Below are 23,943 nucleotides of genomic sequence, written 5' to 3' on the forward strand. Positions count from 1 at the left end.
TTCCAGGATGATAGCTGAGTCTTTCTTGATCTTTCCTCATAAACAGAAATGCACTTGGAACTTTCTAAATTAAACCTGATGTTCTCCAGCATTTGTGCTGCAACTCACACATGGCTACCAGAACTAGGATATAAAAATCCAGATGTTGATTAGATGACAGTTATTTATTGATATTTGGATTCTTGGTGCTCTCTGAGTTTGGCTGTGTTCTTGCAGATGTTTCATTACCAAACTATATACTATCAACAGTTATTTATGTTTATACTCCACTGCAATCTCATAGGATTCCCGACAGTTCTTCAAGAATACATGATCTGTAAACCAAATACGCAGTGGCTCAGTGGGTTAGGACACTGAGCCTGTCGATCAGAAGGTTGGCAGTTTGGCGGGTCGAATCCCGAGTGCCGCGTAACAGAGTGAGCGCCTGTTACTCGTCCCAGCTTCTGCCAACCTAGCAGTTCGAAAGCACGTAAAAATGCAAGTAGAAAAATAGGGACCACTACGGTGGGAAGGTAACAGCGTTCCGTGTGCCTTTGGCGTCCAGTCATGCCGGCCACATGACCACAGAGACGTCCTTGGACAAGCACTGGCTCTTCGGCTTTGAAACAGAGATGAGCACCGGCCCCTAGAGTCAGAAATGACCAGCACACATGTGCGGGAGAACCTTTACCTTTACCTAAACCAAATAAAATATTGAAAAAAAATCCCTGAAACATCCCAGAACAAAAGAACATGAAATCAAGCATTAAGTCCAAACGCTCTCCAAAAAAACTCCATTTCCAACTGCCCTTGGACTCCTGGGCTCCATCAAACCTAGCTCTCACTGTCTGGTGCAATGAAATATAGAAAAACCTGTTAGTCCAACTCTTTCTATCCAAATCAGTGGTCATACTGAGCTGCCCTGCAGCTGGCCCTTTAAATCACAAGCCAGTTGTATATGTCTAGAGCAGGGGTGACAAACTGCCGGCCCAAGGGCTAGATGCGTCATGGTGAAACCGCGCCCACCACATTGCCGGCAATGGAAAAAAAGTCATGACACGTGACGTTGTGAGTTTGACACCCCTGGCCTAGAGGGAATTGCTTAACCTTCTAAATGAAGAGGTTCCCTCAGGTAAGGCTGGAAATAGTGGCGTTTAGCTATGGTTAAAATTGTATTAGGATTTTTAAAAACTGTGTCATAGGTTGAACTCTCTCTTCTTTTAATATCTTCCATAAAGTTTTTGTTTAAATCCTAGGTTGACTCGTGGCCTTCTAGTCCCTCCCTCAACTTGGCTGAACCATAGATTTTCCTGCTTCATACAATTTAGCCAGACCTAGAATAAGGCAAGATCTTCCCTTCAATCAATAGCTAGTTCCCAAGGGGGTTGGTGAGAAAGGGAAAAATCTATGTATAGCAATGTTTGTGTACATGACAGGAAAGCAATCAGGTTTTCCAGTTGCCACTCACCCCAAGGTATGGCTTACATCAGAACCAAAGGGATTCAGAGAGAGTGGTTTGTTTGACCCTGTGGGTGCCTTGCCCCTTATTACAGAGCCAAAGGCTAAAATGCTTGAAGGCTATTATTATTATATTATTATTATTTATTAAATTTATATACCACCCTTCTCCCGAGGGACTCAGGGCGGTGAACAGGGCACATATAAATAACAAATACAAAAATTAAAAAGAGAATTAAATAATCACCCAATAAAACAATACAGTATAAAAACCAATTAAAAACCCTAAAATCCCCCCATCAGGCCAGGCCAGCTTGTTCGAATAAGTGGGTCTTCAGACCGCGTCGGAAGGAGCAAAGGTCCGGTGCCGTCCGGAGCTCGACCGGCAACTGGTTCCATAAGGCCGGAGCGCCCACAGAGAAGGCCCTCCCCCTGGGGGCCGCCAGCCGACATTCTCTGACCGGAGGCACCCTGAGGAGGCCCTCTCTGTGGGAACGCACAGGGCGGAGGGAAGTTGACGCCGGCAGCATCACTGATAAATAGGAGCTGCCAACTGGTTTGACACCAAGTCAAATATAAAAGTTACTGATCAAAATACAAATACACTTTTCTTGGCTGCAGTAGTGTACCATCAAAATTCTTGCCTCTTTCATGAACCACCTTGTAGGTTGGTATGAAATTTCCTTCTGGCTGAGAAATGAAAATTTGTGATATCAAGGAGTGAAGCACCATTATATAGAAGAGACTATCAACTAAAAATAACCAGCATACTAAGAAAGGACAGAAAACTGTCATTCTTGCTTTAGATCATGCAAAATCTGAAATAATTTTGAAGAGCAATATTAAGGAGTGTTCATTAAGTCTACTATCTTTCCAATGAAGTCTGAAGATGGTCAGTTACAGGTGGTAGGGAAGAAGCAAAGCAACACATTTCATTCTGGATTGTGGAGCAAATTGGTGGAGCAGTGGGCTAATGCCTCCTTAAGTAACACCAGCTGCCTGCAATTAGTGCAGGTTCGAGTCCCACCAGGCTCAAGGTTGACTCAGCCTTCCATCCTTCTGAGGTAGGTAAAATGAGGACCCAGATTGTTGGGGGCAATTAAGCTGACTTTGTAATAATGCCGCTTGGGGTGTGTGTGAAAGCCCTAATAAGCAGGCATATACATAGAATGAAGGCTATTGCTAAGCTTGTAAGCCGCCCTGAGTCTTCGGAGAAGGGCGGGATATAAATAGAATTAAAATAAAAAAAAATAATAAATATTTTTCCTACTTTTTAAGCAGATTTATTCTGCCCCACTTTTACTGTTTCTCTCTCGCTCCCCCCTCCTTTTCCCCATGTAAAAAATGTTCCTTTCAATTTGGAAAAGAAGAACTATTTCAAATGGCATTTTCCTGAAGCCTCAATAATGAGCTAGACTGAATAGGCCTTAAATTCAAAGGAAGACTCAAATTTAGAACTTTTACACCTTTGCTTTTTTAATTAAAACAATCAAAATTACTCTCATTCATTATTTTATTCCTCAAATTTTGAACACATGATATGAAGACTTAGCTTTCTTGAGAAGTATATAACACTCAAGAAAGCTAAGTAAAACAGAAGAAATGGACAACTATTAGCAAGGTGAATGTATTAAATTGCTACAGTTATGGGTATACTGTTGGGAAAGCTAAAGGCCCAGATTGTGAACAAATCATTATGGAGAAATTCTACCCATATGGTCATTAAGAGTTCACAGTAACATGTTAACATATAATCTATCAATCAATCAATTAGAAGACTATTATGGTAGAAGGTCCCAAACCTGGACGTCAGTCAGACGTGTATGCAGGTAGTCCTCACGTTACGAAGACAATTGAGCCGAAAAATTTTGTTGCTAAGCAAGATATTTGTTAAGTGAATTTTGCTTCATTTTAGGATCTTGTTAAATGAATCATTGTAGTTGTTAACTTAGTAACATGGTTATTAAGTGAATATGGCTTTTTCATTGACTGTTCTTGTCAGAAGGTTGCAAAAAGTGATCACATAACCTTGAGACACTACAACCATCACAAATATAAGTCAGTTGCCAAGTGTTTGAATTTTGATCATGTGACCACAGGGATGCTGCAACAGTCATAAGTGTGCAAAATGGTCAGAAGTCACTTTTTCATGGTCATTGTAACTTTGAACAGTCATTAAATGAACTGTTGTACATCAAGGACAATCTGTATATCTCTGTTTTTTAATTTCTTTTTAGTAACAATGTAGAATGGCCATCTTCCTGTCTTACCTAACTAAAGATAATTTAAGTTAAGGTCTTATATTTGATTAAATTGATCTCCACATTGGACCTTAAAATTATCTAAGCAATGCTTCAGTGTGATTTCCCATTTCTAGAAGCTTTTTAGACCTCTCTTTTCCTTTGTTTTTATATTTATATTGTTTTTATATTTTATATCTCTCCTATGATATTAAGCTTAGCTCATGGTTGGCAATAGACTTCTTTATAGATGCTTGAGGTTTTTGTTTAATTAAAGTTGAACCTGATGCCCTAAAGACTCTTCCCAATTTAGCTAGGGGCTCTTGGTGTTTAACATATCTGTAGGATATCAGATTTGTCAGTTTCAGGCCTTGCTTTGAAGGGATTGACAGTCTGTGAAAACACTAGAATTTGTATTTGCCATGTCATACCACTGCTAATCAACTGCTTTCCCTTATTATATAATTGCATTTAAAATCTTGAAAATATTATGTTTCCTAGATTTATTACTATATGAATTCACAGAAATGGTTTGTGTTCCAAAGAATCTTCATAAAAGGCTCCACAGCCACAAATGTTTTTTTTTAAAAAAAACACAGCTCACGGTGTAGGGGGCTGTAGAAGTTTACCCTGTGCTGCATTTGGCCCATAAGTCTTTATGTTGAGAAGCTCTATTTGTTACTGCCAATTTGATAAGAATGTGCATAAACTTCCTGAGTGAGCATTTTATAAGATTTGCTTAAAGCTTCTTAGGCAATGTTAAATGTAATAGCAGATCAACTTCTGGGATCTGAGGCAACTGTCTCCAGAAAGCTAGAGTTAGCTAGAGATGGAATTCAATAGACAGAAAATTGCTCTGCAAGCAATTGTCCAGAAAATTTCTAAAAGAAACCTCCAAACAATTTATTGTCCCAGACAATCCCTCTTAACGCATAATGTAGTCAATGGCACAATAATGTCCTAATAATAACATTAGAAATCTGGAATTAATTATTAAGTATGGAAAATGTCAATCACCCAGAGTCTGAATTGGGAGCCTCTGACAATAGGAGTGCCTTTGCACATAAAAAGCAAACCAGGAAGGCTGGTTCAAACATAATTATAAACAGGGCTTTTTTTTGTCACAGAACGCCCAGAACGGAGTTCCGGCACCTTTTTTGGATGGAACCTTGTAGGGTAGACAAGGCGGGTTGTATGACATGTGTGAGTTCCGGCACCTTTTTCTTTTACAAAAAAAGCACTGATCATAAACAACCTAATGGTTTAGTGTTGTGTGTGAACTATGTTACTCTAGTGATTAGAAATGAGAACTGCAGCGATACCAACCCCAGATCTTATCACTAAATCCCAGAATTCTCTGCAGTCTGAAAACCAAGCAAGACTGGCACTTCCCTCCCATCAAATTCCCTGCTTTGGAAATTTAATCTCTTCCCATCTTCCCACCTTCTGATTCCCATATTCTTCAGATTGACATTTGTAAAATACTGCAGTTCATAAATGAGAATATCTTTGAACTGGAATAACTATAAAGAAATGACCAAACAAAGATGGGGAGGGATGAAATTAAAGTAAAACATCTGAAACATGATTTATTGTTAACATATATTGCATATTATCTCTTTTCTACTGACATACCTCAAATATTCTACCTCACATTTTAATAATTCTTTTGCTCCATAGAGTATATTTGTGTTATTTTATGTTCAGCCAAAATCGACACTAGAAACAGATGTGTTATGTTTCTTTTAAAAAGTTTTGTTTTAAGAAACTTCTGTGGTCCCAGCAAATAATCTTCATACAACTTATTTAAATAAGGATATTACAGAGAAGATCAGTTGGAACATCTCAACCAGGATTCTATTAGCAACTGGCTGGCTGGCTCAGTCTAATGGCTGCCATGGTCAGTGGCTAGCAGACCTGCTAATTATGTTCACAAAGCTGATCCATTACAAAAAAAATGTCAACTGTATTAACTATATTATCAACTATATTAAATATTTTAAAATTCAGTTTGATTCTCCTTTTCTAACAAGATATATTTGCCCATGCCTAGGTGCCACTAAAAAAATGGGAGTTTTCGATCCCTTTTTGCATGTGATGGAAGAGAGATGGAAACAATACTTTGATAAAATTTAACTTTCAATTTTTTCAAACATGTTGTTTCCCTTGAAAAAACTCTTCTATCATTTCACCATAGATGATAATTCTCATGTATGTAAAAAAAGAGGTGAGGCTTCTATTGCATGGTTGAAATCTCCATATTGAGTGTTTTTTTACCTCCTTTCTGAAAACTTTGCTTCAGTAAATGAATTAGAACTACATTTTTTTTCTTTTTGCTAAAGAGAACAAATATGTCTGAATAGTATAAATGTGTTTCTAAAACACAAAGCAAGGCTGAATAAAAATGTATTTTGTGTTATGGGGAATTAATTTGAAAATAATATAAATGAGTATTCTAACAATATTCATAAGCTTTCCCTTATTATTTCTCAGGTAGTCTTTATTTTTTTTCTAACGAGATAAATATTATTTAAATAATTTATGGTAATGTATTCTGTTTGTCCTTTCAACCTTCCGCTGGCCTAGAGGTGAGGATGCTAACCTTTCATTCGGAAGGTTGAGAGTTCAATCCTAGGCAGCGGCAGATGCTTCTCTATCAGGCGCAAAGAGAAAATATCTGCGCTGAACTCTGCCTAGGCATCAGGAAGGGCATCCAGCCAGTAAACGCTCAGCTCCATCTAGTCGCCCCAACTCAATCCCAAATAAAGGGGTTAAAGAATCATAAAAATAAAAAATATATTCTCTTTCTCCAATTTCAAGTTCCATTCAAAATGAGTAAACAGAAAAACGCTAAATTTTTGTACATAAATTTGAACTTTTTAGTAAATGGAATAAGCAACTGGTATACTAGTGAAGAAAGGAAAAACCCATCTTGACTCTATAATGAAGAAACTGCAGTGCTAAATCCAACATGATATACTTACTCGTAAATATCAGATACAACTGCTTATTCTTCTGTTGTTAGTTTTAGATCAAAAAAACAACCCAGTTAGTCATCTTCTTAACAAACAATTAAAATATACATTGAAAGAAATCCTATGAATTATACCATTAAGATATAGAACATTTCTATAAATAGAGCCTTTCTTTTTTTGTGAGGATACAGCTTTATATTCTATCAGGAAGTCTTAATGTGGTATAATATACATTAGATGTTATTTACTGTGAAAAACATTATTTGATGATTATAAATATGTCTCCACCATATCTTTTGTAAACATTAGCCAAAAAATTTACCTCTAAATGCATCATTTGCAACTACACCAGGATAACAAACATCATAATAGTAAACATACTGGGGAAACCATTTTGGGGCAAATACAGGGAGAGTTAATTATTCCTCTCCCACCTACAGTCCCAATGAGAGTTCCCCTTCCCATTTAGCTCTCTTCCCACCCACCACCCAACTCCAAGCCAATAAAAAATATGTGTGTTGTGGATCAGAACTGCAATCCTAGCTATGGAGATAAAAGGTGATCCTTCCTCTATATCTTCTATTAAATAAATAAATCTTGACATAGCTGCAAATGGCACATTCAGTGTCATCTGTACTTTGGCCCGGCATTGTGATTTCCAAATTATTACTAGCAATGTGTGTATGCCGAAAAATAAATTTAGATCCTAGTTTCTATACTGATCTTTTCAAACCTCTGCTCTGGGTCAAAGGCTAGCCGTAATGATGATTCTTCAAACTGCCTGATGCAACTCACTAGCTTGATTGGTCACATTCTAGCTACATGTCTGGTTTAAATCCAGAGCACCTTACTTCATCTTACCTGGTTTCATTCTCTTTTGGTATTACTGCTGTTCCATAGCCAAAAACCTTCTTGTCAGGAATCACAGGGGCCACCTCAGCCATGCCAGATAAACCTAGGGTATTTCGAGCTTTCCCTTCCACAAAGACAGGAGTCCCTGGATCTTTCTTGAGAGATTGTCGACTGGGGGATGACCTGTCAAGGTGAATGGTGTGCGGTGACACTTGGTGTGTATGAATGTCTATCATTCGAATGTCAGCCACTCGATGAGGAGAGGCAGGTGGTGTTTTGGAACTCAGAGTTGGCAAAAGACTTTCAGGATACTTCCTTGATTTCTGTCGATATAGTGATTGCTCCAGAAGTTCTGTTTGCACAGGAGGACTGCAGTAAGTGCCTGAAGACCTCATTGTGCTACGATGGTAGGCAATGATGTGATCGGGTACATCAAGGGGATGTCCTGTGTGTGAACTCGCAATGCTCATTCTGCCCTCATGGAACAAATAGGGATCAGCATACAGCCCCTCATTTCGGAAAAGAGTAAGGGTCTTGTTGCCCATGTCTTCATCCGGTTTCACATCCCTCCTTTCCAAGATGGCACTTGGGCTCGGTGAGATGGACCGTGGTCCAGGAATGTTAGAAAGCCTATCTCGGGGAATGGTTGCATTGCCAGGACCACTGACTGGCCTAATACTATATGGGATCCGGGATGGAGAAGGAGGCATTGAATGTGGCACTGCCATAGGAGGAGGGGAGGTTGGAAGTGCATGAGGAGGATGTGAAACAGATCCTGGCCGAGAAGTATTTGGGAAGATTTCTCTTTGCATCTGCAAGACAAAGAAACTGACTTAGAAAAGCTTTTGTTCTTGTTTGATTAATAGACAGTAATGATACATCAAGATCATTATCATCATCATTATCCAAACTTTCACTAGGTGCAGAATAGTAAGATCACACAAGAAAACTGATGTCAAATATCAACCGTACTGAAGACTCTTACCCAGACATAGTCCATTTTTACATCTACAAAGTAATGTATTAATATAGCTACATTATTTGGATTTCAAATAGCCATCTGTTGCCTTTCAGACTTTCAGAGAGTAAAAATGCACATATAGGGTAACTTCCCCAAGAATATGTCATCTGTTACATTGCGTGCACTTTAAGAGAAAAGGGAGACATGAAAGAAAGGTGGGGACTCTTTTGATTTTGAAATCAGATTTGAAAAGCAAAACCATTTAGGACAGAGGTCCCCAACCTTTTGGACACCAGGGACCGGTTCCATGGACAAATGTTTTTGTGTAGACTGGAGAGTGCATGGTTTTGTGTGCTACTTGCATCCCATGGATGGGGCTTTGCTTGTTTGTGCAGACCGGTTGCTGGCATGAAGCGGCCTGGTACCAGTCCACGGACCTGGGGTTGGGGACCCCTGATTTAGGAAATATCAGCTGACAAAGCAAGAATCTCCTTTTGGAATACGTTTTCAGCAGAATAAGTCAATTCAATACCGGATGACTTCCATTTAGGCATGTGCTAAATGATCTGGGTTTATACCAAGTCAGTTTAGTCCACTAACCTCTTCCAGCTATCATGCACTCATGTAATTCCCTAGTAGCATTCTGAATGGCAAAATCTAATATTTCTTTGAGAAGAAGTTCTGCACCTTTTATTATTTCTGGATATTTGTATGTGTGATTTACAAATATTATTGACATGCTTTATTTAATAAGAATAGAATTAGATTTAAAGTATCTTAGCTGCAAATTAAGCACAATGTTCTGGTGTTAAATCCCCAAAACATTCATTTCATTGGAATGTGGTACATTCTGCATGGTGATCTTACGGTACTTAGCAAAATAACTTTCCAGAATTTTAATACACAGAGAGGATGTTTCCCACTGAGTAGCAACACAAGATTCTCTGCACTGCTACCAAAACACAGAATTGCAACCTCTTCCTTCCCCATCCATAAGTTTGCTTTTATCCTGATGTCAATACCCATGCCAGAATATACAATTATAGTTCCTATTACACTCCTTTACACAGCCAGAGCCTATAAAGGACTCTTCTGGCCAAAGGTCAAAGTGAAGTTTTGTAGCCTTAAGCACAGCAACTGTGCTTACTGCAGCAACTACAAAATTAAGCAAGAAATAAGGTGTGGTAGCAGGATGTGAAGTATTTCAAACAAACACCGAGCAATACACTCAAGCTTCTCAAGTTAAATTGTGATGTGCAAATAAGCATTTCAGGCTTTCCCACAAATCGTACTATACAGACCCCATCTATCTACTGCAAGTACAGCTCGTAAAGGATCCATGGCTAAATCTAACTCCTTCAAAAGTGCCAATGAAAGGGACTATTACATGTATTATCGCCTTCACTTGCTTTCAACTGTTTATTTATTTCTTCTTAGGTCTACATTTCTAAAAACAATATGTTTATTAAAAATCAACAAAAATCAACACCTCCAAATTAATTATGTTAGCAGTAGAAAGTAAGAATATTTCAGGAATAGCCCACCTACATAGAATTCCCTCTTCTCTGACTTACATTCAGTTTCTGAACAGTTAAATCCTCTTTGCACTGAATGGCAGTCTTCTTTTACTAATTGGACTAAAATGTTGCTTTGATTCACATAAACGCCCAGAAAAGAAAGGACTTTTGGATTGTCAGTTATGACACCTACCTGCATTGCACCAGCCTTGCCAAAGCGTATTATGTGTTATCTGCAACACATCTGCTAGGAAACTGAGGCCAGTTTGGATGTCCTTACTTTTAACATAATACACAGCTAAACACAATTATATGGTGTTATCAACTACTGGTCAGGCAGAAAATTGTTCCTTTAAGAAGTTCATCTTGTAGGAAATAATAATCTTCTGATGACCAATACATCTACATCCCAATTCTATCCAGATGAATATTCGTCTTGGCATAACTGGCCAGAGCCTTTACACACACAAGCATACACAAAGTTCAAATACCTTTCTATTTCTGTTTTATGTTATACATGTATTCTATAATATATCCACACATTTATACAGTACTTCATTTATTACAGTTTAGATATTTCAATTATTCCATTGCCATATGTGCTTATATGTATCGCTTACCTCCTCAGAGGTTTATTTTTGAAAGATAAACCTGAGTATCAGATCAGTTTTTACATTTCTTAACACATACGCATTTAGCAACTCTTTCAACTTATTATGCCAGAAGGAAATACAACCACCAATTTGTCTTTAAACTGAAACGACTTCATTACATACTGAAATCTAAGCAAATGCAGTGTCTCTCAATTGTCTTTAAACAACAATAATTTATTGTTGTAAGTGGAGTAGCCTCTGTTAATTATAGATCTACCCATATGCCACCTTGCTTCTTCCATCCAGTATTCTTTTGAAGCACAAACCTTTTAGATCAACTTTTCTCAAACCCTTTTATTAGCTCTTTCTTTTATTAAATATTGTTGAAGAAATATTGAAAAGCAGCAAACTGAGTTTACTCCAAACTGTCAATGTATTTCTTCTCCCAAGCTTTTCTTCTGTGCCAAAAAAAAAGAAAAAGAAAAGAAAAAAGAAATCCACTTACAATTAAAATAAGCAAGTCTTTCTGGTAGACCAGACAATCACTAAACTGTACCCCACATCTTGCAATGTTTTGCTTTTCAATCTATAAAATCTCCATCTAGATTATAGAATGACAAATGTTCCTACATTCATCTTCTTGAGGACTACCGGTATCAAAAAAGGCTTCTCATGTTGGTCTGAAGAATGCCCTGCTTGCTTCACTCAGTCCTTCAAACGGCACTGCACCAATAGCTCAAAGTACTTTTCTCCCACAACAAACATCTCAGTTTCTCCTCCTCTTGCAAATTAGTCACTAAATAACACCCTTTGGCATGTCATCCAGTCAGAAGCCCTGCAACATTCCAGATTGCACATTGGCTCCCTGAGTAAAGCACGCACATGAAAAGCACAGAACATGGCAATTTGTGAAGAATACAGTCTTCCAAAGAAAGAGAGAAGAAAAAAACAACAACCACAAGACATTTTCAACTCTCTCTCTCTCTTTCTCCCCCCTTCTCTTCCCCTCCCTCCCTCCCTCCCTCTCTCTCTCTCTCTCTAAAAATCCATAAGCAGTGTCCTTACAATAATTGCACAACAAAAATGTTTGTAAATGTTCACATTTCAATAAACTTAAACAGCTAACAAAATTCAGTCTATTCCAAAAAAAACCAAACCCCCAAATATGCCTACTTCATCTGCAGCCCAGATGTACAGGGGAAAAAAGCCTGCCCTTTTAACTGCACCAGGAGAAATCAAGAGACCTGTCTACTAATTAACTTGTTACCTTAGCTGCTTTACCAGGCTGAACTTGGGAGGGAGTCACCATAAATCAAAGCCACTCCTATCTGCAGAACATTACATATGCAATTAGGTTGGGTTGCTGTAGAAGAGGTAGAAAACAATGAAAACATGAAAGGTGTCACCTTCTTGATTATGTATGGCACGGGTAGGCAACCTCGGCTCTTTTATGACTCATGGACTTCAACTCCCAGAATTCCTGAGCCAGCAGAATTCTGGGAGTTGAAGTCCATGAGTCATAAAAGAGCCGAGGTTGCCTACCGCTTGTCTATGGGTACTAATGAACACAAAGATACTTGCTTCAGGTCCGCTTTCTTATCCCAGGGCCCTCCAGATGTGCTGAACATCAGATTTTATCCTTGTTCTGTACCAGCCTGCTACCGGCCCTGCAGATAAGGCAGGGACAACCCCTTTTACAAGAAGGCAAGAGGCTGGAACTAAGCCTGCCAAATTTATTAACATAAAAACATAAACAGAGCAAAGAGAGCAAACACGAACCATGAAACAGGAGCTGTTGCCTTCAGCAAACCAGCCCTCCCACACATTCCCCTTTTAAACAGTTCAGGGCGTGGCTTCTCTCTGCCTCCTTCCGAGGTGCCCCATTGCCTTCCTCTGTTTACTCCTGATTGACTACCTCCTGCGTCGGGCGTCCTTGAACAGGGCCAGCTGTGGGTCATCTTCATCCACGCTGTCAGGCTCACACAGCTGGGTCTGCGTTGTGACCAGGTGGGAGGGGCTTGGCTGAGGGCTCTCATCAGCAAGCTCTCCAACCCCCTCAGCAACCTCTCCAACACCCCCCTCCTCCTCCTCTGAGTCGTCCGACCCAAATGCTGAACCCACAGGCTGACCCTGAATCACAACACTCCTGCCCAGCCTGTGGGTGCATGGGTTATGAGTTGGGGATTGTAATCCCATAGGAGAAAGTTGCTGTAATGGGAGACACACCCACTGGAAAATCCATTTGGATGTCAATCGGTTCACACACTATGGCTAATTAGTGTAATGAAGTAATAAATTTTACTTACTTCATTTAGGACTGTTTGAATGACAGTGCTAAAAAAAGAGACTTATGAATGTTTTTTCACACTTATGATCATTGTGGAATCCCCACAGTCATCTGATCAAAATTCAGGTGCTTGACAAGTGGCTCATTATTTATGACAGCTGCAGTGCAGTGTCCCAGGGTCACGTGATCACCTTTTCTGACCTTCTGACAAGTAAAGTCAATGAGGAAGCCAGATTCACTTAACAGTCAAGTCACTAACTTAACAACTGCGGTGATTCACTCAACAACTATGGCAAGAAAGATTGTAAAATGGGACAAAAGTCACTTAACAACTGTCTTGCTTAGCAACAGAAATTTTGGGTCAGTTGTAGTTGTAAGTCGAGACTTCCTGTAGTGTGTGTGTGTGTGTGTGTGTGTGTGTGTGTGAGTGTGCCTCCATGCAGGCTCGCTGGCTGGGGAATTCTGGAAATTGAAGTTCACCCATCTTAAAGATGCCAAGGTTGAGAAACATTGAAGTAGGAGCATAACATTCATTCCCACATTCCCCCCCCCCCCCCGCAACAATAACTGTAAAATAGGATCTGGTTGAGAAAGAATTACTCTCGATCCTATTCCAACATCATAATCATTACACACCTTGGTGATGACTATTTTTTCTCACTGATACCTTTAATTTCTGGGTTATCGCAATAGCCTTTTTTTAATCACTGCAAAGCATTAATCCAAACAAGCCTGAAAAACATTATCTGGTTTAAAAGATGATTACCAGTAATCAAAAGAATAATTCTTTGTATACACAAAAAGATCTTCAGACTCCAACGGGCATATGTAAGTCACAACAGGGAGCCCAGTGCTTTTCTTCAGATAAGGTTGCAGCATAACCCTACAATTGTGCTCTAGGAAAAGAAAAGGCTTGGCTTCAGTTTGAGAGTGGCAAGAATTTCTATAGGGGAGAATGGCAGGTTAAGTGGCTCAACTAAGCTGGGAAAGAATTATCCCATTAGTGGCTATGTTAGCTTCATCTGCAGTCTCAGAATATTGTGTATTTATGCATGGGGGCAAAGGTAAAACTTTAACTAGGCTGCCAAGGGATGCCATCCAATATTTTGAGGCAAATATGAAACCTTTCTGTAAACTTTCAACAGACAGAACTGATTTACATTATATACTTCTTTCTTTTTTTGTCTTCCTTTAACTGGGGAGGGCACCCATTTTTGTTCTTACCAAAACACTGTGAGATAATACCTGTTCCAAAAATTCAGGTTAAATGTCATGGCATAGTAGAAATTTGAATTTGGGTCTCCCTGGTATCAGTCCAACTCTGAAATAAGACTGCCAAGTATTATTTGGCGCTCATGCTTGTAGTGCTGTTTAGGATTCATTTGGTCTCTTAACAAGAGGAACTGTAGAGAAGATTCAGTCGATACATCAAAGTTCAATTTTCACAGGGAAAGAGACACCAGGAACGACTTCTTGCTACTTCTTAGGATAATGTAACCTCCATCCAAGTTTGTAATTAACTTTTCACTGTGCCCCAACTGCAGGACATTGTTGAGTTTCAAGGAGTCTTCTACAATTTCAACTATATATGTCATTAGGTTTTGGTACCCTTTGACAATTTTGTGTGTGTGTGTGTGTGTGTGTGTGTGTGTACGTACATACACACTCAACATAAACATATATTTTAATTGGAGGTCCTTTGGGTCATGAGGGGGTAACGTTTGAGCTAACCTGTGCCAGATGAGTGTTTCCAAATCTGACCTCTGCATAAATATGTCGGATTTGATTATTGGTTTGAATCACTAAGATTTTTTTCTCTGACTTCTATGGTTGCTCTAAATGCCTTTGCCTCAGCATCAACTGTGCAGATGAGTCTCTCTCTCTCTGTGTGTGTGCCATGTTGTGCAGGGATGTGGTAGGGACAACTGCGGCTATAATAGACTATTCTGCACCCTCTCAAAACATTGGCTTCTTTCCCCTGATAAAGATATCCGGACTATTTCTCTGCTTGCTCAGTTAGTATTTTGCCAATCCCAAACAAACACCATATGTACTTATCTGTAACGTGTTGCCTGTGACCATTTGTATTTAGCCCTTCTGAGGAAGAACTAAGTCTGTTTAAATGTCTGCAGCAAAAATCTTAAAATACTTGAGTATGAGCATTTCCTTCAAGAATAATTGGGTGTCTATTAAAATGTAAGAATGTGAATTGCACAGAAATATAGAATAATCATTGCAGCAGCATGAAAACATTTTCTAAAAGATTCACTGGTTGAATACGTATTGGCTTTGATGAAAGTACTAAGCAACTCAGAAAGACTATTTTCTCCTGGGGGAGGGAGTTATTCAGAATCAATGGAAACACAGTATTCAATCAGATACCATGATTACTGAAAATAGTAAGAGCCTGAAGGGTCTCCATTTGGGGCCAATCACTGTCAGGTTGAATAAAGGCTGTTAACTCAATGTGAAGCATACTTTAACTGGGCCTAGGTGCCTTAAGGCCAATGAGATGGAAATTCAAGCTTGCCATTCAGACCTATATTTATGCAATTTCTAGAATGGATCATGTTGCATTCATCTGCTCTAAGCTTCTGTTTGGATAACAGCTATATACATAATGCATGAGTTGATCACTGTCATGGTTGCAATTTAATCTCATAGTTCCAGTAACATATATAAACTGCTCAAGCATCATCCCCCATTTTAATTACTTTATCAGGAGCCCTCAAGCTCTAACTACCAGACTCTGCAATATCTAAAGCATAATTAATTACTATTAAGTAGTTTTGTTTACACTAAAAGTTTTTCCCCCTCTAACTTGACATATATTTTTAGAGTAGAAGTAAAAGGGACCATTCAGAAGAACAGATCCACTAACCAGAGGATAGGAAAACGTCAATACAAATGGGATTATATATATATGCATCTTTGGTTATTCGGGTTTTTCCCCGCGTAGAACTAAAGGTGTATGGGCGACGTTTCGACGGAATCCCATCCGTCATCATCAGGCTGGTGGCTTCTGCTTCCTTCTTCTGGGAGACTGGGAAGCAGAAGCCACCAGCCTGATGATGACGGATGGGATTCCGTCGAAACGTCGCCCCTACACCTTTAGTTCTACGCGGGGAAAAACCCGAATAACCAAAGATGCACATACGAACACCCGCGAAAACCTCAGAAAACACACACACACACACACACACACACACACACACACACACACACACACACATATATATATATATATATATATATATATATATATATATATATATATATATATATATATATATATATATATATATATATATATATATATAAAATTCCATTTATATCCCGCCCTTCTCCGAAGACTCAGGGCGGCTTACAAGCTTAGCAGTAGCCTTCATTCTATGTATATGCCTGCTTATTAGGGCTTTCACACAAACCCCAAGCGGCATTATTACAAAGTCAGCTTAATTGCCCCCAACAATCTGGGTCCTCATTTTACCTACCTCGGAAGGATGGAAGGCTGAGTCAACCTTGAGCCTGGTGGGACGCGAACCTGCACTAATTGCAGGCAGCTGGTGTTACTTAAGGAGGCATTAGCCCACTGCTCCACCAAGGCTTTTGTATCCATAGATGAACTTTGGAGTAAGTACATACTTTGTGTCTGTCAGAAACTTCATTAAATAGTCATACCATCTCCAGAACACATTTGTAATAAAGAGACATGGACAAAACACATTGTGACACACCACTGCAAAATACTTTGTAGCAACCCACTGAGGTTCTTTAATTCAAGCACTTATTTACCCTGGACTATCATGTTAGCCCAGAAGACACAACCTTTTTCAGAAGGGGATAAGAGTTATGGCATGTGCTTTTCTGCCCGCTTCAAAGCATTTTTGGTCTTTGGACCTAAGGAGCATAACTCAATTTCACAAACATCTTCAGTAGTCAGATATCTAATGCAGATCATGGGGTCCTCCACCAGCATTCCCATCTCTCAACTCTTCTGAATCCAAAATAAAATGCACCCAAGATTAATCCAGACTGTTTAAATTATTTTCTGATCTATATTTAGAAATCAAGATTCTATAAGCATGGCTTGGTAAAGGTAAAGGTAAAGGTTCCCGCACACATGCGTGCTAGTCGTTTCCGACTCCAGTGGCCGGTGCTCATCTCCGTTTCAAAGCCGAAGAGCCAGCGCTTGTCCGAGGACGTCTCCATGGTCATGTGGCCGGCATGACTAGACGCCAAAGGCGCACGGAACGCTGTTATCTTCCCACCGTAGTGGTCCCTATTTTTCTACTTGCATTTTTATGTGCTTTCGAACTGCTAGGTTGGCAGAAGCTGGGACGAGTAACAGGCGCTCACTCTGCTACGCGGCACTCAGGATTCGACCCGCCAAACTGCCGACCTTCTGATCGACAAGCTCAGTGTCCTAACCCACTGAGCCACCGCGTCCCTTTTCTGATCTATATTTAGAAATCAAGATTCTATAAGCATGGCTTGGTACTGCTTTCCAAACTCACAGTGGTGTTAGTAGTGGCAGTTCTGCCTTTTGTTTCTTCATCTATGAGTTGTTCCTGTTGGTTCTGTTACATTAATGATTAAGAGAATTTTCAAGTAATATGAAATCTGAATTAATTTGTTCTATGTGCAATCATACATCATCACTCAAGACCTGTGGTGGCAAAGTGGTTAGAATGCAGTACTGCCGGTTACTTCTGCTGATTGCCAGCTGCCAGCAGTTTGGCAGTTTGATTCTCACCGGCTCAAGGTGAGGATGACCTCCATCCTTCTGAGGTCAGTAAAATGAGGATGCAGATTGTTGGGGGCAACATACTGACCTTGTAAACCACTTAGAGAGGGCTATAAAGCACTGTGAAGCAGTATATAAATCTAAGTGCTATTGCTATCATACAGTGTTCAAGCAAAGAATACAACAGAGATTGTATTTGTAGCAATTCCCTTCCCTATTGTGTTTGAAATCAATCAAAATGGATATTTACCCCTTTGATTTTGTTTTACATTTACAATTAATTTCTTTTTTCTCTCTTTACCCTCCTTTAGTCTTGCAAGAGGAAGCACAAGGAGGGGAAGCTAGAGATGGAATCACTGTTCTGATTTTGAACTTAAAATATTACATTAAAGGTTACATGCAAGACATGTGAGGATTAAAGTATATCCTAAACATCTTGCCGCTATTCTGCTGCAATGTGCTTTAAATGGGGTTGCCCTTTGAAAATCTTTTGGAAGCTTCAGTTGCCCATGCAAGTATAAGTACATCAAAATTTGCTGATACTTTGGGAGATGCATCACCTGCTAATTAGGCTCATGGTATCTTTCAATACTTATGTCAACCAACAGAAAACAGGCAGCTGGTCCGTTACAGAATTTAAAGTCTTTTCTGTTGTGTTATAAACTTCCTAATACAAGGCTTTTCAACCAGTGGTATGGGTAGCACCTGTGGTACATTGGCACCTGGCAGGTGGTACGCAACCATCCTAGAAAAGTGGTAGCGGAGGAGGGGAATGAGCTGAACTGGTGGCAGCACGGCACAAGCCTGAGCGACAGATGGCTGGAGCTGCAGGGCTGTCAGGGCTCAGTGGAAGTGCCAGGATCAGCGCCAGGCTCCAGCTGGAGCTCAGCACTGATCCTGGCGCTTCTGAGCCCAGAAGAAGCACCAATCAGCTGGAATGTTGCAGCATCTCCAGGGTCTTGTGATTTACATTCAGATGCTTGGCAACTGATTCATATTTATGATGGTCACAGTGTCCCAGGGTCATGTGAAGTGACCAAAACCTGCTGCAACCACCTAGCAGTTGAGGGGAATAAAAACCAAACACCCCCCACCCCACCCCTGCTGCCAATCCTCAACAGAAATGCTCACAACAATGAAAACCTCGGACAGGAGGAAGAGCGCCTCCGGGTGGGCAGGCAGGTGTCTTGCTCAGCTGTGGTTTGGGGGGCACTTTTCTCAGTGCCACTGTAACTTCGAACAGTCACTAAGTGAACTGTTGTAAGTCGAGGACTACCTGTACTTCATCACTTTTTTCCTTTTTGGATCATTAAGTTTTTGACGCTTTGCTAGGTGACTGGTGGTATTCGGATGTTGCCATATCCTAAAAGTGGTACAATGGGTGAAAAGGTTGAAAGCCCTGTCCTAATACATCTTGGAAATCACTTTTTTTTAGATTTTATCAAAGATGAAAGGAAGAATATAGTAAGATTAAATATACATATATGGTGAAAATAAAGAACATAAGTGAAACAACAGTGTACACTATTAGAACTTTTTAGACAGTCAATTTAAAAACAGGAAGTGAATATTCCACATACTAATTTAACAATGTAAGCATAAATCCTTCTACAAAATTTTAAAAGCTTGAGCATTGATCACAGATAGCCAAGAATAATTAAATATAAGCAATAATTATGATTAATGTAAGTCTGAGATCAGCATTCATCCATAGAAACATTCATTGCAGGAATTGGATTTTGCATTTGTTTTTAAGTTCAATTGAGAGATTCAGTTGGGAAAAGCAGATTCAGATTCACAGCCATTGTGTTTTACTGCCCATGATTGAAGCCACAAAATTCCACAAGCTAAGAGTCCAAATATAAGGTAAGGAGCAAGAGTGTCAGGAATGTAAGTCTAGAATTGATGGGTTGTTTCTAATGAAAGGCCCTGCAGACTGCTTTTATATAGCTTTAATGTTGATGTGAATTGATTGTTGCTCTCTCATTTCACAGAGTTACGCAAATTTCCTTTACTCACTGCTTCTTGGGTGAGGTGCCTTGCCACGATCTGACCCCTCATGATCCGAATCAGATTTCAACTGTCCCCAACTCTGTCTCTTCTGGAATGGCAGCAGGTGTCTGACTGCTAATTCTGCAGACTGAAAAATGGTTAGATCTTCCCTATCAGCCTCAGACAAGATTATAAGCATCCAAGGTGATAATTGTCACCTTTAAATCCTTTTGTGACTCAGGATCTGGGTACCTATGAAAATTCTCTGTACTGAATCTGTTGGCCCAATATGAACAGGAAAAAAGGGTATGCTGAAAAGGTCCATTTCTCAAAGAAAATCCAGCCACAGAGGTTCATACATGTGGAGATTTAGCTTACTCCAGGGAGCGGCACCAACATGGTATATTGGTTGGTGTTAGATTATTTTTATTCTATATTTTAACACTCTGTAAGTTGCTTAGAGTTTATGGGAATTTAACAACACAGAAACTGAAGTAAATAAATAAAAATGTTGAATAAAACACACTTTAAATAAAATTTTCCCTTTTGCTTTCTATCTTTATGAAGCAAGTCAGTCGCGATTTGCTCAATGAAAAATTCTCTATGTAGTGTTAAATACTGTCATCCTTTTCTTTCTTTTCTCTGATTGCAGGAGGAAAAGTTAGAGAAATCCACATTGAAGCACTTGTTTACGATAAAAACTAGCTTACTGAATGGTTTCAGAATTAGATGAGGTGTTGGGTGCTGCTTTGTTCTGAACACTTTGGAGACGTAGAATAAAATGAATGCCGTAATAGTGGATTATGAATTGCCACTTTCTCTTATAAAGAAAAAGTATTATGGTAGATGCCATTGTTATTCATGTCTCTTTGAAAGAAGAGTCCCTATACTGTTCAGCAGGGAAATGAAATAATAAAAATTGACACAGCATGTATCCATTCCATGTTGGGTAAGTATAGGGAATAAAAAATCTGTAATTTGTTAAAGCATCCGGATCTCTCTTGCAAGATTTTCATGCAGACTTAACTCATTGCTCAGTAGAGGGCACACTAGATATGTAGATCAGAGGTGTCAAACTCAATTTCATTGAGGGCCACATCAGCATTGTGGTTGCCCCTGGGGGGGGCAGGTGGGTGTGGCCTACTGGATGGGCATGGCCAGCTCGACATCACTCACTTCAGAGGTACCTGGGCAGGACTGGGGCAGATCTGAGGGTCTCTGGCAGAGGAGGATGGGACCGGGGTGTGCGCTGGGACATGGTCCCTCCCTCCCACCCTTCCTTCCTCTGTTCTTTCCTTCCTCCCTCCCTTTTTCTCTCTCCTCCCACTCTCCCTTCTTTCCTCCGCTTTCCTTCCTTCCTCTCACCCTCCATTCCTTTTTCCCTGTTCCTTCCTGTTCCTTCCACCCTCCCTTCATTCCTCCCTCCATTCCTTCCTTTGCCTTCTCATCTCTTTCCTTCCCCTGTGCTCAGGAAGGGGTGATGGGAGGGGGAGGGATTGCCAGCACTAATATGCTGCTGCCGGCCATTCCTATGCCATGTGGGTGGGCGGGGGTGGTCCCATTGAAAGGGATGCCTCGTGGCTGCGAGGCTGGAGGTGCTGGTGGGGGTCGACGCTGATCTACAACCTGGTTGCATCCGTCAAAGCTAGAACGCGCTCAGCCTAAAATCCACTGGAAGCAGCAAGGAGCTGCCTCACCACCTCTGCCCCCCACAGATGTGCGCTTAAGAGACAGCCAGTGCCAGCGTCCTGGGTGAAGTCAGCCTACAGGACAAGAGAGCCAGCAGGGATTCCGGACTCTGCTTGTATGCGCACCCAGGGAGCAGGATGGGGCTTCTCCATGGATTTAACGCTGAGCGCGTTCTGGCTTTGATGGACGCAACCGGGTTGTAGATCAGCGCCCGGTTGGCCTGGGCTGGGCCAAGGTGCGGCAGGCCAGTCCTTCACTCTTTCCAGAGCAGGTTCCCGGGCTGAACAGAACCACATATCGGGCTGCATCTGGCCCACGGGCCTTGTGTTTGACATGTCTTGATGTAGATCTACATGACCTGGCAACAAAATTCCAGACCAGTGTTTTTTAACATTAGCAACTTTAATATGTGTGGACTTCAACTCCTAGAATTCCCCAGCCAGTATCTTCTGTGAGTTGAAGTCAACATATGCTCACCGGGGAATTCTGGGAGCTGAAGTTAATATATATTACAGTTATTGAGATTGAGAAACACTGGTCTAAATCATCTCTGACAGTAGGAAAGAGGTTTCTGTATTTTTTGCTTCCACCTTGCAATTATTTGGTTTTTGGTAGCAAAGATCTGATGTTTTTAAGGTAAAATAGTGAAGACAGGGAAAACTGACTGAAGAAAGTAAGCAGAGGAAGCTTTAAAAATAGGGATTTTTTTTTACTTTGCACTATTTACCTTTTGCTTTAGCCTGTCTGCCCACTCTATTTTAATCCTAGCAAATTTCAAAAAAAGCCAAAGGGCCATCCTTTACCTAAAGAAGGAAAATGCCCTTGTATCTGGAAGATATTTGTGATTTCAAAGCAATGTTTCAGAACAATGATGATGATAACTTTATTGTCACTTTGAATGTACACCAATCAGCATACATCAAAATGAAATTTATTGCATACAGCTCTCAAAGGGTCACCACCTCTGATATATGCTCCTTGTTCGGGGCCCACTCAAATTTCACATTGTCCATTTTAGTCTCTAGGGAGTGAACGATGGCACACAGGACAGATGGAAATGGGGCTCCATGTGGATTAGCCCTCAAATTTGCTTGTATTCTGACAACCTCGCCTTCTTTCCTTTTTCTGATCCTGACTCTTCCACCTTTTCCTTAGAGGGGCCTTGCTTCTTTTCGCCCCTGGAGCACGCTGCCGCCACCACCAACTCCTCCAAAAGCCTCCCTCTCTTCCTCTGGGCCTGCCGACAGCCTCATCCAGTTCCTTCACTCCATAAGCTCCAGGTCCTCTCCTCCTCTGCCTCCTTTGGAAACAGCCCTGATTTGCAATACAATCCATCACTAGGCCAGCAGTCAGATCTTGCTGCTGGTAGAACAAATTCAAACAGCGCCAACGACTTTTAACGGTCTCACCAACAGTTCCAAAACCACTAGAAACTCGCCAGGCCAGCAAAGATTGTCGGTCGTATGTCGTATGTTACCTTTTGCTTTAGCCTGTCTGCCCACTCTAATGTAATCCTAGCAAACTTCAAAAAAAAGCCAAAGGGCCATCCTTTACCTAAAGAAGGAAAATGCGATTCAGTCTCTTTCCAAAGGTGGAATTATCCTGAGATTTCTACTTCGACGTTAGATTAACCATAATTTAGTGGAATTGAAGTATAGGCATTTAAAAATATATAGGTAGAAAAAAAAGCTTTCTTCATAAACCATGGCTTCAAAAAGCAGAAACTAGTTGAAAATCGAAATCAACATTCTCAAACTATCTTTAGGGCTCTGCCAAAAGAAGAGGGGGGAAAAAGAGGAAAATGTAAAAACTCAGTTTGTTAAAACTTGTGAAGTGCTTGGTGCTCTCTGAGCTTGGTTGTTTTCTTGCAGATGTTTCATTACCCAAACTAGCATGTTATCTAGTTTGGGTAATAAACCATCTTCAAGAAAACAACCAAGCTCAGAGAGAACTAAGGACCCCTCATTTTTATCCCGAGTTACAAATATTCTCCTTTATTGTTAAGACTTTTCATACAGTGCTAATTTATAATTATTAAATAACAATTTCAATCAAATTTGCCATGTTTATTTCTCCTGCATTTTTCTATTTTTTGAAATATTGACTTCAACATTTATTTTATTTATTTATTTTATTTTATTGCATTTATATACCGCCCTTTCCCTGAGGACTCAGGGCGGTTTACAGGGAGTTAAAAATCAACCATACAAAAGTTAAAAACCAATTTAAAAAAGATTAAACCAACCCTGTACTATTAAAAACCCCAATTAAAATAAATTTCTCCTCAGCCTGGGCCCGAGAGCTCAAAGAGCCAGGTCTTCAGGCCCCGGCGGAATGATCGGAGGCAGTCCTCAGCTCCACTGGCAGCTGGTTCCAGAGGGCAGGCGCTCCCACTGAGAAGGCCCTATCCCTGGGTGTCACCCGCCGGCAATCTCTTACCGGCGGGACCCTGAGCAGACCCTCCCTGTGGGAGCGCACTGGGCGAAGGGCATTTGATGCCGGCAGCAGGTGTTCCCTCAAATACCCCGGACCCAGGCCATGTCACTTAAAAACAGAGACAAGATGGTAAACTGAGGCTTAAAGTATGAGTTGCTGCAACACTAACAGGCATATTTTGAAATTCTGTGATCTCCTGAATGTCAACCAAATTTTC

The 23,943-nt window shown here is 40.4% G+C and overlaps 1 protein-coding gene across 10 annotated transcripts in view; it reads right to left on the minus strand.

Annotated features, from left to right (window-relative positions):
* Positions 1–23,943, minus strand: part of KIAA1217 — a 232,825-nt gene that overhangs the window by 70,491 nt on the left and 138,391 nt on the right. For 8 of the 10 annotated variants that reach the window (XM_083376374.1, XM_083376368.1, XM_083376370.1 and 5 more), the window contains exon 5: positions 7,514–8,316. In XM_083376374.1, the coding sequence (XP_083232500.1) occupies positions 7,514–8,316 (803 nt within the window). Of the gene's footprint in view, positions 1–7,513; positions 8,317–11,080; positions 11,350–23,943 lie in introns of those variants that run through there. The other 2 variants (XM_083376375.1, XM_083376376.1) reach the window with 2 other exon arrangements.

The sequence above is a fragment of the Vipera ursinii genome, assembly GCF_947247035.1.
Source record: "Vipera ursinii genome assembly, chromosome: Z".
Classification (NCBI taxonomy): domain Eukaryota; kingdom Metazoa; phylum Chordata; class Lepidosauria; order Squamata; family Viperidae; genus Vipera; species Vipera ursinii.